The following is a 19,333-nucleotide window of genomic DNA, read 5'->3' as shown; positions in this document are numbered from 1 at the left end:
CGTAGGGGATAGACCAATAGGGGGCACACAATGTGTTGTAATAAACCTCTTCTCCTCTCAGAGCCCACTGCAGGCTATTCACAGTATAATTACAGCAGAATAATGCTGGTCAATTTCCTCATATGGCGCCTTTAAACACAGCCCTGGTCTCTGGCTCCCTCGCCATGGAGGAAAAGCCAAGCTAGCAACTTTTCTTTAATCCAAGGGTGGTTAGCTCCCCTAGGTCGCTGTTTCACTCACGCCTCCTTGAGGTCCTCCGGCACAGCAATGGTGTATTTGAAGAAGCTGGATTTGGTGGCCACTTTGTTGGGGTTAACGGGCCGGAGTCGCTCCAGTGTGACGATTTCGTTGTAGGTGGCATCACAAGCTGCATATTCAATTACATAAAACTGAGGAGAGAGAGAGATTGGGTGAGAATCAGGAATTTGGGAGGGGGGGGGGGGAAGAGAGAGAGAGAGAGAGAACTGATGGCATGGGGTCCCAGCACACACAGGGATGGGCTTTGCAATCCAAATACAGCCTGGGAAGCCAAATCATGCTCAGCACCTCGTTTTCAGATGAATTAACCTGTCGCTCTCGCTGCCACTGGATATGAGTGAGGCCATGCACTTTGCAAGATTCATAGAAAGGAGGACTAGATAAGAATTAGAACAGCGACCACTAAAAAGTAGGGGATAAAAAATCTTGCATGATTCAGATCGAAATTAAGGTCAGGAAAGGGGGCAACGCTCAGTGGGGAGCCCCTAAATGTTCATGATCTGAAACCCTACGGTGTGGTTTTATATCCCTTTGCAGGCTCCCTCTCTCATGGCAGTATTTCCTGTAATCTCAGGAGAGATTCAAATGCCACCCAGCTGATTAGCAGAGAGCCCACAACTAGGTTTTGTTTCTATGGATGGTACACATTCACATATGCCTCAGTGCACACACACATTTATTCCACACAAGATTAAAAGGGACATTGCATGGGAGCCTTCACGGATCTTTAGGCTGGGTGGCATCACTGAGCTCATCTGATCTTGACCTTCTGCACAAGCCAGGGCTGTCCCTTCCAGCTGAGCCCAAGCATCTTTTAGAAAGAGAGAGACTATCCTAATTATAACCTTGCCTCCTCCCGCTTGCATTCAGGTGGCATGCCGAAGGGACAGCAAGCTACACAAAGCGCTGGGAGCTGGCGCGAAGGCATCGGGGTAGATGTGAGCAATCAGGGCATGGAGTTGGGCAGAAAAATCCATAGAAACTTACGTCTCCTTTCATCATCCGGACCCTTGCCAGCCACCAGCCGCACGGCTCATGTTCATTGGCTCGGGAATAAACCTAGAGAGACAGGAATATGGTCAGCAGGGGAGCCAGTGAGGACAGCAGGCTCACAGTGGACAACCCCAAAACCCAAAGCACACCCACCTACCTCCACTTCATCCCCTTCTGTAATCTCTTTGTTGTAGTCCGTGGGTGGGGGGAGCCGTACATCACTGAAAGGAATCTGTCGCTCTGGTTGCCAGCTATGAGGAGACAAAAAAGCAGGATGATTTTTCTTGCATGGACTGAAAGCAACTTTACCCTGGATTCGCCTGTAGATGGCACCACAGACTGAGAAAAAGATCAGATACTACAAGACTTGTTTGTTCGGGGTCAGAGGCAGCACCAGGTCCTGTGCACACACACCACATGAGCCTGTCTGCCTTGAAGAGTTTGCAATTATCCCCACTTTCCCAAAAGACCAGAGTCTATGGCAGTGATGGAAATGGGAGAGCTGAGCTCAGATTCCTAGTCTAAGTGCTTGATAACTGCCCTTATCCCAGCAATTCTGGGATTGTTGTCCAAGTTGTAAAGCTCTTTTCAATTTGTATGTACATAGCACCCATAACAGGTCCCAGCCTACAAATCCGAAGCGCTACCACAATACGACAACCACCGTGAGGCCACTAGTTGGACTCTGCAACAGAAAGAGGGTACCACACATGGGGGAGGATAAACTTTTCCTTCAGCTAAATCCATTTTAACTTTCTACCACCTAAGGAGGAATTTTTGCCTCACTGTTTTAAGGATTAATTTACGTCTGTTTGCAATTAGCGGCTCCCAGTGCAGACAACACTCCACGACCCTATGAGCCTGAGGCTTTTTGCGACTCCAACAGTGGAGAGGAAGCAGACACTTTGAACACCATCATGTATTTTAAACACAAGACATTTCAGCTTCTCCCTATTCTTACTGTCTCAGTGCTGGTGCCATCTACAGTCATTTGTAACCCTTGGTTAGCAACTGCCCCAAACCAAAGTTCCAGCATCCACACTGCATTCATTATGTGGGCCCTGTCCAACTACCCACATGTGACTACTCTAGCTCAGTGTTTCTCAACCTTTTTTTTAATAAAGTATTCCCTTAAAAAAATTATAAGTACCCCTAGTAACTGTAACAGACTAACTCGGCTACTCCCTGAAGCTCCTAGTACCTACAGTTTTCAGACACACAATTTTATTTTCCTACCACTGCACACATTTGTTTAAACAACTTAATCGTAGCCGGGCAGGTGATGAAATTTTTGAAAATAAAAAAGTACAAAAATAATAAAGCGCTGTAAAACTTAAAACAAAAATTCAGTTTTCTCCAAATTTCAGTTGTATTGATGTACCCCCCCCCAAACGTCTCTCAAGTACCCCTAAGAGTACTCGTACTACTGGTTGAGAAACACTGCTCTAGCTTTGTTCAGGGGGCGGTGTGAGAAAGCTTGACTGTCCACCAGACTTGATGCCCCAGGCTAAAAAGTCAGCTTGGAGGATACGTTTGGTGGACTTCTAGCATGTGAGTCCAGTGAGGCTACATCAGCACTGCCAAGCAATAGAACTTGAGCACCAGGTCACCCAGCTACACTCAGGCCACGATATCTGGTCAGGGAGATTTGGAAGCCAGAAGTGAACAGCTGTCTCCGCAGGGAAATTTCACCTGCTCAGCAACGCTGCTAGAAACCCCATAAGGACATGGCACCTAATGGAGTGGGGAAGAGCTATTTGAGGAATGGAGGAGACTCTACCTTCAAAGGACTGCTCACATATGTGCAGCTCATTTCTCCCTCCAGAATCACAGCCAAAAAGCAGAGGGAGCCAGCGTAGCATTTAACTCAGGTATCTAGCAAGCTCTGGAACTAATGACAGTGTCACATCACTACCTAACGGCACAGGTGTTAGCACTGGGATTTTCATGGTTAATTACCCCATGATCTGAATAGGAGATCGTAACTACAGACAGCTGAGCTATCGCAGTGGCACAGGCTGCAGGGAGTGTATCCTGCCACCTGGAGGGGCCTGGATTCGAAGCTCTAGCCACACTCTTACTGGCAATCCTCCAGCATTACTAGTTTTTACTGGTGGCTCAGAAATAGACTCCTGGAGTGAACACGATGCCCTGAAACCAGCTAGCATAGAAATTCAAGGAAACATTGCACCTGCCTAACCCACAGCAGCTAGGCTCAATCCAACAGGGAGCTTTAAAAGGAAGGCAGAAAGGTCGCTTGCCTGAGATCAGATGATGGAAGAAAATCCAGCACACTGAAGCGGCATAGGAAGCGGCATCTTTTACTTATACATCATCAGAGACACAGCCAGGGCCATAACTGCTTTTATTAAAGCGGTGTGTGGTGTAAGCTGATTTATAAACCCCTTTATCCTGTTACTGATTTAGGCTCTTAAAAGGGGAAACATTTCAGTTCTCTGGTTAAAAAGAATAATCCACCAGGGAAACTAGATAAAAACAGAACAGCCGAATTCCTGTTTAAACAGCAACCGGCACCTGTTTGGAATACTCTGTTTCGTACCCTACTTCACTGCTCCCTTCCACCCCAGAGGAATCTGCATCTTAGTGCCCTGGCGAAGGATTACTTTAGAAAGAGATGGCACAGCCCAGAGGTAGCAGCTTCTCTGGGCTGGTAGACAGGCCAGCTGTACAGGAAATCCCTGAGTTGCGACTATTTTTTAATGTGCAGAAGGGGCCAAAACCCCCCGGCTTATGTCCCTGGCCCACATTTAGGATGGTGCACAGCGCCTATCGTCAATGAAGATTTGAGTTACGACGCCCCCGACTTGCGACACTTCCCCGGGAACCAATCGCGTCGCAAGTCAGGGGTAGCCTATACTCTCAACTATCTACCAAGCTGCATTTAAGGGCTCTGATATTCCTGCATGAGGAGGGCAGGGTTTTAACTTGGGCTGTAAATATCCATTAAAAAAGTTAATATCATTTTAATAGTTTAACACAGTGGCTATGGTTCCATGGCAGGGCTGCTCCAGGCAGAGGTCCTGCTGGCCGGCTCTGTTGTGGGTAGGTGAGGGGCTGCTCCAGCCTAGCCTTTCTGGGGGGCCAGGCTGATGTTTACTGAGTTACCAGTGAACCTTTTACATCCCTAGTTTGAACATCACTTCCCTTTCCTATCACACACCAAGGGGTCTGCAAACTGACACTTTTCTACATACGCTGCTTTCTCCTATTTGCTGCTGCCTGGAGAGACAAACGCAGCAACCTAACATCACAGAAGGAACCCAGCTGGTCAGAAAGAAAACAGGACAGGTGCCCCATGAAAAACTATTCCTTCACATGCATTCTCAAAGATGAAGGGTGGTACAATTCCTCCATCTCCTGGAACAGTGGCTTTCCACAGCATGGAAGCAGCATTTTGGCACGTCTGAGCGAGGCAGGAGAGTTTCTGTGGATAAGGAATGGGACTGACATTCTGTGGTTCATGTCTCAATTCTGACCTAGCACAAGTCATTGCATCTCTATGCCTCAGATCATAATGGAGCTAATGATCCTGTGTTTAATGAGATCACAAACTCCACAGGGCAGAGGGTGGCTCATTACTTATATAGACCCCACCTAGTAAAATGGGGCCCTAACCTCAGTTGGGGTCTCAGCACTAGCCTCAATCTTGCTGTGTAGTAGATCAACAGCTGCCAATCCAGCAGCATTCCTGAGGGTGGGGGAGGCTGTTGGCTTATTAAGAGTGAGTCAGTTTCATTCTGCAGAGCTTTGCATGCCGCAAAGAACAGCAGGAACTAAATCTGGAAAAGCATCAGCCTGCTAGTTATGCTGGGCCTCAAGCCCCCGCGTCAGATACCTTGAGCGCAGGGGCTTTATTTAGTGCTCTGAAACAGCAACTGTGGCATTCCAGGCAACCCTTTCCACATGGATTTCTCCTGAATCAGCTCAGGAAGGGCTGGGTGAGGTACTCATCAGTCAAACTGCCACCTACTAAACACACTTCTACTGGGACCACCTGCAAACAATGGAGGATTCAAATTTACAATCCATCTGGCTGTAAAAGCACCTTGGAACTAAGGGCAGCAGCATACTGAAGTCAAGCACACACTGGTCCAATACCCATGTGAATATGCCTTACTAGGCAGCAGAATCTAGTGCAGCGGTGGGCAACCTGCAGCCCAAGGGCCGCACATAGTCCATTGGAGGTCTATGCATGACCTGCAAGACATTTTGTTTACTGTTGTCCATACACAGGGTTGCCAGATTCTGCTGATCTCCATTTGCATAGTTTTTCCCCTACTGATATTACTAGAGCAACATGCACATAAAGCAAGGGCACAAAGCGAGGTGCATGCTGACTGTACACAACACTGACAGAGAGCTGTGCGCTCCCTCTGCATCCAAAGAGTAGCTACAGTTCGAGTGACACACCCAGCAAATTCTAGGTATACTAGAGCAGTTAGCAAAACTAGCCTATCCCAGGAGACCTTCTTTGTTACAACAAACTTGTGACCCATTCGTGTGGTCTGCTCACTAGCCTCAGTTGCCCATCGCTGGTTTAGTGGGATAGAGAGGGTGGGCTGGGAGTGAGGAACCATGGACAATAACCCTCTCTCTGGAAGACACATGGCAGGAGTCTAACAGGCAGGGATCGGAAGGGACTGAGAGGCCAGGAAGTCCAGGTTCTATCCCCAAATCTTCCACGACTTGTCTGTAGGAGGCACCCGTTTTAAGAAGAATTAAGCGGCATAAAAGCAGACACTGGAAACTGCTGGCAGAGACCACAATTTTCCAAAGGAGACTGAGTTAGGCACCTGAACTCAGATAATTCAGTGGTATTTGTGAGCAGAATGGCTCCTTCAGTGTCTCAATCTCACCCCACTGCAGCAATTATGCCATACCCACCCTGACGTCAATGCTTAAAACAGGGACAAACTGACTCCTAATGGGTTTTCTTTCCAGGACCAACCCCTCCTGCCAAGGCTCTCCAGCAGATACTTACTTGTTTTCGAAGGATATTGTGACCGAGTCTTCATGCACATCTTTCACAAAGCCCTGTGGAGGGAGAACGGAAGACAGCATAAGAGATCCCCCGGGATGTAGATTCCATTGAACAGCAAACCCAGATATTAACAGTATTGTGCTGGGAACCAATTCCGCCCTGTTAACTTTGGGATTTGGGTACTGGCAATGGGAAGGCTCTCTCGGAAGAAATGAACTCAAATATAGGCAGGTTTGCTAAGCTGCAGCTCCAGAGCCTTCCACAGCACCCGCTTTCCAAACCTGCTTGTGCACAGGGAGCATACAGGAGGTAAAAGTCTGCAGGCTGGGTGGGCAGGACTGGGGGGGGAGGGGGGGGCCTGGCAGATCATTGCAACTTTCTAACAAACAGAATATACTTCAACTGCAGCTAGACACACACCACCTGTGTGTGGGATTAAGGTCTCAGCACTATTGGCCTGGGTCCACAGCCCTGGCTCCTGGGGTCAAGCAATTTTAGCAGAATAGTGGGTTTAGGATTTTTTTAAGTAGGTTTCTAACTCTCATGGTTGTGAAGAAACACGAAAACATGACCTGAGTGTAACTGACCCAGTGATGTCTGCCTGAAACCACAGCTCTTAGAAGGGTGAACTGCCTCAAAGATATCTGACCCAGCAAGGCTGCCCAGCTCTGCAGAGTCTGAACCAAATGCTCTCTGCAAGGGGATCTGTCCCAAGCCTTTCAATTCCACATGCTGCTGCACTGAGGGCTGCCCTAGCCAAACTCACCCCAGCAAAGGACTGTGTGTGTGTGTGTAGAAACACACAGCAGACCTGCTGCTCCATCCATGCAGACACACCCAGCTGCTAGGGTCCCCCAGATCTCTAGGGGAAAGAAGGGGGACCTATGCTGCCACCCTTTTCACTCCCTTGAGCAAACCATGTCACTGCTATTGGCCTGAGTTTCCTCATCTGTAAAATGAGGGTGACAACTTTGACCTCCCTTGTAAAGAGCCTTGAAGTCTATGAATGAAAAGCGCTAAGAGCTAGATGGCATCGATTCCACTCTTCACTAATAGCCATCTCCCTCCTGTTATTAGGGTCAGAGACAGAAAGGAGGAAAGCCCTGTATGACAACTTGGCATCTTCACAAGGTGTCCTGGTTTTCAGGAAATGCTGGTCACATACTTGGTGGATGCCATGGACTTTCTGCAGGATCAGGCCACCTCCAAATCTCTTAAAAGTTTTGGCTAGAGTTACCAGGATGAGAGCAAAGAGGTAGAATGGTTTTGAGGCTAAAGAACTTGGCTGAGATCCATGTTTGAACCCTGGGCCTGCCACCAAAACTCTGCGCAACTACAATTGTGTTTCATCTCTGCTTCAATTCTTTTTTTTTTTTTTTTTTTTTTTTAAAGGGGTAACCCTTTTTGTATCCCTCTTCTATTTAGATTGCTAGTTCTTCTGGAGCAGGGCCTGTCTCCCACTGCAGCTGTGCAGTGGCCAGCCCAATGATAGGGGGGGGAAGCAGCTGGCCTCCCTCTCAGCCCACACCTGATATGGGCCGGAAACTTAGTTGCGACCTATTATACAAGCAACAGATGAAGTGGTCATCTGTAGCACACTGCAAATATAGATGCAGATATCCATGCTAGGGATGTTAAATATCAGTTAATTGAATAGTCAATTAACCTCATGAATTCTTATCAGTTAATCAACTATTTTATAGTCCCCGGGCAGCCTGTCTGGGGGTAGGTGTCTGAGCTCCTGGACCCAGCATGAGCCGGATTGTCTGCTTGCCTGGCTTCTAATACAGAGTAGGTCCAGGACCCTGGGCAAGCTGGGACTGAATCAGGCTGTTTACCAGGGGGTGGGGGGAAAATGAGTGTAGTCTATAGCATTAACCTATAAGCTTTGGCTTATCAGTTAATCGACTACACTATTACATCGCTAATCCATAGCTCATTTTTGTGGAAATGGATGCAGATGCAGATACAAATTTTGTATCTAGAACCCTGCAAATTTGTGGATATCCAGTTTATATCTGCAGCTCATTTTTGAGGATATATAGATGCAGATTCTAATTTTTTTAATCTGTGCAGCACTCTAGTCAAACAGCAAAACCACCAACCTGAAGGGCCCCCGATTCTCAGTCCTGATCTACCCACTAGCCCACACTGCTGCCCCAACACAGAAGGCTAAGAAGGTAACTGATGCATGGCATGGAGCAGCAAAGTGGGCCCAACAAATATTGTGCTCCTGAGTCTGGGCTATTTGATTGCAGTCCCAGTGGTTCAACCACCAGGATGTCAGCATCAATTAGGAAACACTGCAAGGAGCAGTGGGGGTGGGAGGCAGGCGATCTTGTCCTACATTTGTAGTCTAAGGCCAGTGACAGGAATGCCTTGCCAGTCTAACTGATGACAAGAACAGGTGCTCAGAGACACTCTCCAATCACTACCACCCCCCGTGACAGCTGCCTGCTCGTAGCTAGCGCACCATTATGCCTCAAGACCCGCTTGCTGCAGGAGCAGGGATGTGCTCAATCTAAAATAAGGCCCTTTTGAGTGGCAAAGTGGAATTGGATCATGCAGCAAGGCTGATTCCCCACTAGACTGGTTCAGATTCAAGACTACAATACTGTGTTCTACAGCACCTAGCACTTGGTGGTCTCTATGTACTAATGGAATAAATAGTCCCTGGTCTCCCGTAGAACTGCCTGGGGTGGGGGGAGGGGGAAATCAGATCTCTGGAAACAGATTGAGCCTTCACCTAGTTATCAGCCACCCCAGCTCTCTATTGAAGAACCAAATCCTCCTACATAGGCCTGGTAAGGCTTTGGGGAGATCTAAGTTAAATCCCACCTCCACCAAGTCAATTCATCTCTTGGTAGAATGGGCAATGTAAGCCTGCCTTTGTCGAAGTAGATTAGGGTGGGGAACCTAAGGCCTGGATTTGGCCCCCGGAAGCTCAGGGCCCCCACCCCAGCATAGGGGAGCCTGCAGCAGTGCTCTAGCCCCCTCACTGCCCCACTGCAGGACTGGAGAACACACAGTCTACTCCTCACTTTGCTCTCTGGTGTACGATGAGAATGTAGGGAGTCTCTTTCTCCTTGTCAGTCACGAACCACAGTGTGTGTGTGGGGAGGGGGGGGGGGGATGTTGGGTTTTTTTTTTTCTGCTTCTCACTTGTATGTGGCCCCCAACTGATTTTTCTATGGGTCAGCGACCACCCAAAAAAGGTTCTCCACCCCTGATTTAGACTGTAAAAATCTTTGGGGTTAGGGAGAGCAGCTAGCACATCAGAAATACAGGAACTGCTAAACTAGGTCAAACATGCAACTTTTTCAGTTTTATATTCTCTCCAACACAGGGCAGTCCCAGATCCTTCAGAAAAAGGTTCAACAAGCTTGTGTTAGGAGGCAAGATAATCAGCCTTCTGCATTAGGCCTCATCTCTGTTAAAGTTTCATCTTCCTTCCACTGCTTCCAGTATTCATTGTTCTAACTTTGGATATTCTTACACAAAAACAAGGTGATAGCTTTTACTGAAGCAACTTCATTATCCATGTAAACATCCAATCACTTTTTGGATCTGGATGTACCTTCTGGCCTTAAAAATGCTAACATAAGAACGGCCGTACTGGGTCAGACCAAAGGTCCATCTAGCCCAGTAGCCTGTCTGCTGACAGTGGCCAGTACCAGGTGCCCCAGAAAGGGTGGACCAAAAACAATGATCAAGCGATTTGTCTCCTGCCATCCTTCTCCAGCCTCTGACAAACAGAGGCCAGGGACACCATTTCTATCCCCTGGCTAATAGCTTTTTATGGACCTAACCTCCATGAAATTATCTAGCTTCTCTTTAAACTCTGTTATAGTCCTAGCATTCACAGCCTCCTCTGGCAAGGAGTTCCACAGGTTGACTACATGCTACGTGAAGAACTTTCTTTAATTAGTTTTAAACTTGCTATCCATTAATTTCATTTGGTGTCCTCTAGTTCTTCTATTATGGGAACTAAAAAGTAACTTTTCTTTATCCACCCTCTCCATACCACTCATGATTTTATATACCTCTATCATAACCCCTCTCAGTCTCCTCTTTTCTAAACTGAAAAGTCCCAGTCGCTTTAACCTCTCCTCATATGGGACCCATTCCAAACCCCTAATCATTTTAGTTGCCCTTTTCTGAACCCTTTCCAAGGCCAAAATATCTTTTTTGAGGTGAGGAGACCACATTTGTACACAGTGTTCAAGATGTGGGCGTACCATAGTTTTATACAGGGGTAGTAAGATATTCTGTGTCTTATTTTCTATCCCTTTCTTAATAATTCCTAGCATTCTATTTGCCTTTTTGACTGCTGCTGTCACTGTGTGGAAGTTTTCAGAGAACTATCCACGATAACTCCAAGATCTCTTTCCTGATTTGACGTAGCTAAATTAGCCCCCATCATACTGTACATATAGTTGGGGTTATTATTCCCAGATGTGCAATACTTTACACTTATCCACATTAAATTTCATTTGCCATTTTGTTGCACAATTGCTCAGTTTGGCGAGATCTTGTTTGAGTCCCTCACAGTCTGCTTCTGTCTTGACTATCCTAAGCAGTTTGGTATCATCCGCAAACTTTACCATCTCACTGCTTACCCCTTTCTCCAGATCATTTATGAATAAGTTGAAAAGGATTGGTCCCAGGACTGACCCTTGGGGGACACCACTAGTTACCCCTCTCCATTCTGACAATTTACCATTTATGCCTACCCTTTGTTTCCTGTCTTTTAACCAGTTCTCAATCCAAGAAAGGACCTTCCCTCTTATCCCATGGCCATGTAATTTACACAAGAGCCTTTGGTGAGGGACCTTGTCAAAGGCTTTCTGAAAATCTAAGTGATAGAAATCTAGCCGTGTTAGTCTGGGGTAGCTGAAGCAAAATGCAGGACAATGTAGCACTTTAAAGACTAACAAGATGGTTTATTAGATGATGAGCTTTCGTGGGCCAGACCCACTTCCTCAGATCAAATAGTGGAAGAAAATAGTCACAACCATATATACCAAAGGATACAATTAAAACAATGAACACACATGAAAAGGACAAATCATATTTCAGAACAAGAGGGGGGGAAGGAAGGTAAGTGTCTGTGAATTGATGATATTAGAGGTGGGGAGAGTGGGACGTCTGTGAGCTAATGGTATTAGAGGTGATAATTGGGGAAGCTATCTTGGTAATGGGTAAGATAGTTTGCGCATTTGTTCATTCCTTCCCGGAGAGTGTCGAATTGTAACACGAATGACAGTTCAGAGGATTTTCTTTCAAGTGCAGATGTAAAAGGTCTTTGTAGCAGAATGCAGGTGATTAAGTCATTGAGAGAGTGTCCTTTCTGGTTAAAATGGCAAGAAACTGGTTTTTCTTTGTGATCTTGTCTGATATCTATTTTGTGGGCATTAATCCTTTGGCGAAGTGTCTGAGATGTACACCACAGTACAAATCAACAATGGAAAATTAGACACCACTCTCTACAGAAAACCCACTGACTCATACAGTTACCTTCATGCTTCCAGCTCCCATCCAGAACACACCACACGATCCATCGTCTATAGCCAAGCCCTTCGATACAACCGCATCTGCTCTAATCCCACTGACAGAGACCAGAAGCTTCAGGATCTCTACCAAGCATTTATAAACCTCAACTACCCCCCCGGAGAAATAAAAAAGCAAATTGAAAGAGCCAGACGAATACCTAGAAACCATCTACTTCAAGACAGACCCAAGAAAACCAACAATAGAGCACCACTTGTCATCACCTACAACCCCCAACTTAAACCTGTCCAACACATTATCAATAAATTGCAGCCTATACTGGAACAGGATACCATACTCCAAGAGGCTCTGGGAGACAGACCCATAGTCTCCTATAGACAACCACCTAACCTCAAGATGATTCTTACCAACAACCACAGGACATACCACACTAATACCAACCCTGGTACCTTCCCTTGCAACAAACCCCGTTGCCAGCTTTGTCCACATATTCATTCTGCTGATACCATTATTGGACCTAACCAAGTGAGTTATAAGATCAAGAACACATATTCCTGCGCATCCAGAAATATAATTTATGCTATCATGTGCCGAAAGTGTCCGTCTGCTATGTACATTGGACAAACATCTCAGACACTTCGCCAAAGGATTAATGCCCACAAAACAGATATCAGACAAGATCACAAAGAAAAACCAGTTTCTTGCCATTTTAACCAGAAAGGACACTCTCTCAATGACTTAATCACCTGCATTCTGCTACAAAGACCTTTTACATCTACACTTGAAAGAGAATCCTCTGAACTGTCATTCATGTTACAATTCGACACTCTCCGGGAAGGAATGAACAAATGCGCAAACTATCTTACCCATTACCAAGATAGCTTCCCCAATTATCACCTCTAATACCATTAGCTCACAGACGTCCCACTCTCCCCACCTCTAATATCATCAATTCACAGACACTTACCTTCCTTCCCCCCCTCCTGTTCTGAAATATGATTTGTCCTTTTCATGTGTGTTCATTTTTTAATTGTATCCTTTGGTATATATGGTTGTGACTATTTTCTTCCACTATTTGATCTGAGGAAGTGGGTCTGGCCCACGAAAGCTCATCATCTAATAAACCATCTTGTTAGTCTTTAAAGTGCTACATTGTCCTGCATTTTGCTTCTGAAAATCTAAGTATACTAGATCTACTGGATCCCCCTTGTCTGCATGTTTGTTAACCCCTTCAAAGAACTCTAATAGATTAGTAAGACATGATTTCCCTTTATAGAAACCATGTTGACTTTTATCCAAAAAATTATGTTCTTCTACATGCCTCACAATTTTATTCTTTACTATTGTTTCGACTAATTTGCCTGGTACTGAAGATTTTGCCAAGATTTTGGCCTTGTTATCACGTGGCAGTGAATTCTACAAGCTAACCACGTTATGAAAAAAAATCACGTCCTTTGCTCAGTTTTGCATTTGCCTCCTTTTCGTTTCACTTGGTGTTCCTTTGCCATGGTCCTATGAGAAGACAAACCTCAATTACGTTCTCTCTCCCAGCTATTATGTTACAGATTTCTCTTTTCTAAGGAAACAATCCCACAATAAATCGAATGCCATTTTCAGGGGTTGGAAAGAATCTTCCCCCAGGTTAGGCTGACGGGGTGCGTGTATGTATGTGTATGTAAGCCCTTTTCAGCTTGCTTGCTAGAATCATTGGGTGTATCTCACCTAATTCCCTGCCTTAGGCATTGGTGTCACCTTAGTCACCTATTCTCTGCGTGTGGCACAAAGTCTAACCCAGGTCATCGGTTCAATATGGGAGGTGACGGCAAAGTTCGGTGGCCGGTGATTGACAGGGCAGGCAAATAATCTGATGGTCCATTCCAGCCTTAATTTCTTGTCACATAAGAGGTTAGCCAGGCTACTGCTCATTCTCACTGCCCTTCTCTAAACCCTCCCTTAACTCTGCTGTCTCCTTTCTAAGGCCAGTTCCAGAAAGGCATGACGTTTTCAGTATGACGGGGCCCTCTCAGTTGGACTGCCAAAAAAAGCGTTAAATAAAATGATAAATACTGTAGAGCCAATTCCTTTTTCCTGCTGTTTTAACCCCCCAGTCAACACCTTCTAGACACTGATAACAGGGACAGGAATGCCTCATCCCATCGCTGGTGACCAGGTATTTAGAAAGACATTTCCAGCCAGAAGCTAATTCTCCAAACAGGTTTGTGATTAGGATGCCTGATTCAGACTCCAGTCTGGGTTAGATTTCCAGTTCTCTCTGAGAAAAAGTGACTAAGTCATCCATGCCTAAATTTCCCCACCTGTAAAATGGAGATAAAGCCATCTCTTCCACGGAGGTGCTCAGGTATCATGGGATGGGACTGATAGTATATAAATGGAAAAATGACAGCACCAGGTTAGGACCATTAGATCACCTAGTGTGACATGTATACTGCCGAGGCAGTTCAGTTTCACCTAGTTACCCTGTGCTGAGCCCCATAACTTGTGTCTGGCTAAACACCTCTTTCACCAAATCACTCTTGTTTGGAAGCCATCAAGAAATGGAAAATTCCTTGGGAGAGCTGAGGTTTGCAGAACACCTAGCACGTTAGGGACCCTACTGGAAATGGTTCAGAGAGACACTAGAAAACAAATACAGGTTGCACCTCTATAAACCTGAACTATCTGGTCCAGCAACCTGGAGGGGCAGGGCGGGGGGGGGGGGGGGGTGAGAGCCTGGCGCTATCCAGGGGGAAGGAAGGATGTGCAGCTCAGCTGGACTGCTGTGGGGGTACGGGAGTCAGTGCACAGCTCAACTGGGCTGTGGGGGATGGGGGGCAGCTCAGCTGGGCTGCTGGGGGAACCAGGAAGCCCAGTGGAAGGCAAGAGCAGGAGGGTGCCAGCAGCAAGGGGGGCAGAAATGACCTCCCCAGTCCAGAAAAATGCCTCAGTCCAGTCTTGAAGGTACCAGACCAAGGAGATCCAACCTGTAGAATGGTGGTAATGATGATTACACCATTCTAGATGAACAACTAGGTCTGATCTAGCATAGCGATTCTATGATCCTGAATTAATGGTGGGGAACCTTTTTTGGGTTAGGGCCACTGACCCATTTAAAAAAAAAATCAGTCAGGGGTCACACACAAGTGAGAAGCAAAAATAAACACCCTCACTGACCTGGCACCCAAGTGAGAAGGGAAAAAAAGACACCATAGATGTGGGCCCCAACTGAGGTTGTGAAATCTCCATCACTGGAGATATTTAAGAGCAGGTTAGATAGACATCTATCAGGGATGGTCTAGATGGTGCTTGGTCCTGCCGTGAGGGCAGGGGACTGGACTCGATGACCTCTCGAGGTCCCTTCCAGTTCTAGTGTTCTATGATTCTATGAGAAACAGAAAAAAAGACATTCACCTCACTACCCACAAGCTCCACCCTAGCACATACGGGGAGGCCGGGGCTAGTAATTTTTTGGGACTCCACAGACTCGGGGGGAGGGGGGAAGGAAATGAATTTAGAGCACCAGAGGGGATTGCCAGAGAGCAGTCTAGACTAGGTGTGTGGGGTCTGGGCTGGAGGGAGGGTGCAGGAGCAGGCTGGGGGTGAAGGCTGCAGGAATGAGCTGGATCAAAGCAAGCCACAGGCCAGATGCAGCCCATAGGCCATAGGTCCCCACCCTGTCCTAACTGGTTTTATGCCCCTTCATCCCAAACATGCCTAAAATTGATCCATGCAACCCAATAACCCCACTCCAAACCTCTCTAATCTCAAACATACTTTTTCAGTGGGCATCCTAAAAACAATGCTCCCCTACTTCACAGTGAAGGCAGTAACAAAATATGCATTCTTGCTCTGAAAAATTACATACTTGCAAGGACAATTACTTCACAGGGGATTTCAAAATGAAAGACAACTTGCTTAATACTCTCAGAGGGGTAGCCACTAACTAAAAATAAACAACAATGGTCCTGTAGTGCCTTAGACGAACCAAAAAAATATATAGATGGTATGATGAGCTTTCGTTGTGCCCACAAAAGCTCATGATGCTATCTATATATTTTTCAGTTGGTCTCTAAGGTGCTACAGGACCACTGTTTTTCAACTTGCTTAATATTTTTACCTACAGGGACACAGAGGTGCAGCAGGGGAAACAGTGCAAGCAGGGACTGAACAGCGCAAGCGGGGACATTTAAGGCAGAGGCTCAGCAGTCAGGACTCAGCGTGAGGGGGGACCACTTCAGTCCCTGCTTACACTATTTCCCCTGCTGCACGTTTGCCTCCTCTGGCCCCCCCGTAGGTGCTAGGGGGAACCCACTTTTAATTTGGCTCCCTCAAAGTACCAGCACCTGCTCAACTACTCGATAAGCCTAGGTTTATCAGGAAAGTCGACAAGTTGCTTACATCCCTATGCATAACTGTGCAGAAGAGCAAACTGGATTGTATTTTGATCCACAGACCTATTGAACCTTTAGTCATTGCATCTAATACACCTAATTTGATTTTCAGATGCTAAACAGTGTTCACAGCTGTGTAAAGATCTTAACTAGCAGAAATGAACCTATATCAGTACAACTATACAGCTTGGGTGTGAAAAATCATCTCCCAGTGATGTCATTATACCAATCTAAGCCCACACATAGACAGCATTATGTCAATGGGAGAAGCTTCTCCACTGCCATCTCTTGCCCCGGCAAAGCCAGTGGGAAACCTCTGTCCCATCAGCATAGGAAAGTCTTCACTTAGGTGCTGCAGTCGCACTAAAGTAGGGATGCTAACACGTGTTTATTCAGGTAAACTTGTAACCACTAAAATTTTCAGTAGTTACACGTTTACATAAACCAGGGGAAGGGGGAGAGCAGCTCCCCCCAGAAGGCTTTTAAGCCAGCTCCCTGTGCGCACTGACTTCTGCCTAGCTCCCCACCACTGCTGCCTCCCATACCAGCTCCCACCTTCCCCCTACACTGCAGCCTCTGTATCAAAGGCAGCAGTGTGTGTGTGCGTGGGGGGGGGGGGGGGAGATGGTTTCACAGGAGCCAGTATGCACAGCAGCTACCTGTAAGCACCAGCTCCTGCCTGCCTCACCCCCCCACACACACTTCGGCCTCTGATACACAGGCAGCAACACGGGGGGAGGGGGCTGTATATAATCATTAAGGCTCATCGGTTAACCATTTACACTTTTATATGCCTACACTGAAGCAACAATTGTAGACCTGCCTGAAGACCACAATCAAAAGCAGGGCCCTACTGAACTAGTGCAGTACATATGCAGAATAAGATGGTCCCTGCTCCAAAGAGATTACAGTTTGCATCAGCCAGACAAAGGAAGTTATTTTACATATGAGGAATGGTGGCACACAGAAATGAAGCGACTGCCCAAGGTCAAAAGGAGCAAGATCTGAATCTCAACCCCATAGATAACTCTCTCATTTGTTCTGAATAGAAAACCACACAAACAACAAGTTTCAGCACAGGTGCTTTTCTGAATCTGTGTCTTTAAGGGCGATTCAAGCTTACTCACCACAATATCTGCCAAGGATTGGGAACTGTAAAACATGACCTGTGAGACAGAAGTTTCAGAAGTCATGCTGAAGAGGCCAACTGGCGACAAAAGCTGATCAACACTCCTAAGTGCTGGAGAACAGCTGGGGAAATCGCAGCAGCAGTCATCTCGTGAACTAATTCTGTACTGGGAATCAGACAACCCTGATGTCTGAGTTAAAACTTTAAAGATCAGAGAGGCAGGACTCGATCAACAGTTACTTCCCACCTGGACAAGTTACTACAGAGGCTACTACTACAGGATAAGAAGCAATGGACTTAAATTGCAGCATGGGAGCTTTAGGTTGGCCATTAGGAAAAACTTTCAAATGGTCAGGGTGGTTAACCACTTGACTAACTTGCCTAGGGAGATTGTTGAATCTCTATCATAGGAGATAATTAAGAACAGGTTAGACAAGCATCTATCAAGGATCAAGGGAAGAAGGACAATCCAGGAAACTACAGACCAGTCAGCCTTACTTCAGTCCCCGGAAAAATCATGGAGGGGATCCTCAAGGAATCCATTTTGAAACACTTGAAAGAAGGAAAAGTAATCAGGAATAGTCAACATGGATTCATGAAGGGCAAGTCATGCCTGACAAATCTGATTAGCGTCTATGATGAGGTAACTGGCTCTATGGATATGGGAAAGTCAGTGGATGTGATATACCTTGACTTCAGCAAAGCTTTTGATACAGTCTCCCACAATATTCTTGCCAGCAAGTTAAGGGAATATGGATTGGATAAATGGACTGTAAGATGGATAGAAAGCTGACTAGACTGTCAGATCCAACAGGTAGTGATCAATGGCGCGATGTCAGGTTGGCGGTTGGTTTCTAGCGGAGTGCCCCTAGGATCTGTTCTAGGGCCAGTTTTGTTGAACATCTTTATTAATGACCTGGATGAGGGGATGGATTGCATCCTCAGCAAGTTTGCAGAGGACACTAAGCTAGGGGGAGAAGTAGATACGCTGGATGGCAGGGATAGGGTCCAGAGTGACCTAGACAGATTAGAGGAATGGGCCAAAAGAAATCTGATGAGGTTCAACAAGGACAAGTGCAGAGTCCTGCACTTGGGACAGAAGAATCTTAAGAATTGTTACAGGCTGGGAACCGAACAGCTACGTAGCAATTCTGCAGAAAAGGACCTGGGGATTACAGTGGATGAGAAGCTGAGTATGAGTCAGCAGTGTGCCCTTGCAGCCAAGAGAGATAATGGCATATTAGAGAGCATTAGGAGGAGCATTACCAGCAGATCCAGAGAAGAAGTTACTCACCTTGTGCAGTAACGATGGTTCTTCAAGGTGTGTCCCCGTGGGTGCTCCACTGTGCGCGTCAGGTCCCATCCCAGCACCACAGATCGGAGATCTTCTAGCTGTTGTTTTACGGACCACGCATGTATGGTGGCCATCTTGCGGCTTTTCGCACCGTTTCCAGTCGCATGGTCCGGCCTGCCAGTTCCTCGTGACTGCTGAAGTCTGGAAGACATAAGAAAGACTCCGAAGCGGGGAGGAGGGCAGGTAGTGGAGCACCCATGGGACAAACACATTTTGAAGAACCATCGTTACTGCACAAGGTGAGTAACTTCTTCTTCGGGTAGTGTTCCCATGGGTGCTCCACTGTGGGTGATCTCACAGCAGTAGCCTGAAAGAAGGCGGCGGGTTCGGAATCAGTGGATTGTTGCCAAGGTTAGCACCAGGGTGGCTATAGCTGCATCAGTCATAATGATATTCTGTAGAGCGTAATGTTTGGCAAATGTGAAGTCCGAAGACCAGGTAGCTGCTTGGCAGATGTCCCTTAGGGGAACTCCCTTATGGAAAGCCGCTGAAGAAGCCATCACTCTGGTAGAATGAGCTGTAATGGTGTGTGGAAGTGGTCTATTTCTCAGTTTGTAGCATTGAGTTATGCAGGAAATGATTATTTTAGAGATTCTCTGTGAGGAAAGCGGGGAACCTTTAGAACGAGCATCCGTGGAGATGAACAAGTGCTGCGAATTCCTTGCTTCTCAAGTTCTGTCGATGTAAAAAGCAAGGGC

The 19,333-nt window shown here is 46.5% G+C and overlaps 1 protein-coding gene across 1 annotated transcript in view; it reads right to left on the bottom strand.

Annotated features, from left to right (window-relative positions):
* FXR2 (FMR1 autosomal homolog 2) overlaps positions 1-19,333 on the bottom strand; it is a 51,349-nt gene that overhangs the window by 7,341 nt on the left and 24,675 nt on the right. Inside the window, exons 2-6 of the mRNA XM_075907930.1 lie at positions 14,936-15,143; positions 6,254-6,306; positions 1,409-1,502; positions 1,246-1,317; positions 241-389 (exon numbers count right to left, since the gene is read on the bottom strand). Of these exons, the coding sequence (XP_075764045.1) occupies positions 241-389; positions 1,246-1,317; positions 1,409-1,502; positions 6,254-6,306; positions 14,936-15,007 (440 nt within the window). The 5' untranslated portion in view covers positions 15,008-15,143. The remainder of the gene's footprint in view (positions 1-240; positions 390-1,245; positions 1,318-1,408; positions 1,503-6,253; positions 6,307-14,935; positions 15,144-19,333) is intronic.

This window comes from Pelodiscus sinensis, chromosome 24, assembly GCF_049634645.1.
Source record: "Pelodiscus sinensis isolate JC-2024 chromosome 24, ASM4963464v1, whole genome shotgun sequence".
Classification (NCBI taxonomy): Eukaryota; Metazoa; Chordata; order Testudines; family Trionychidae; genus Pelodiscus; species Pelodiscus sinensis.
This window is presented reverse-complemented; position numbering and strand designations above follow the sequence as displayed.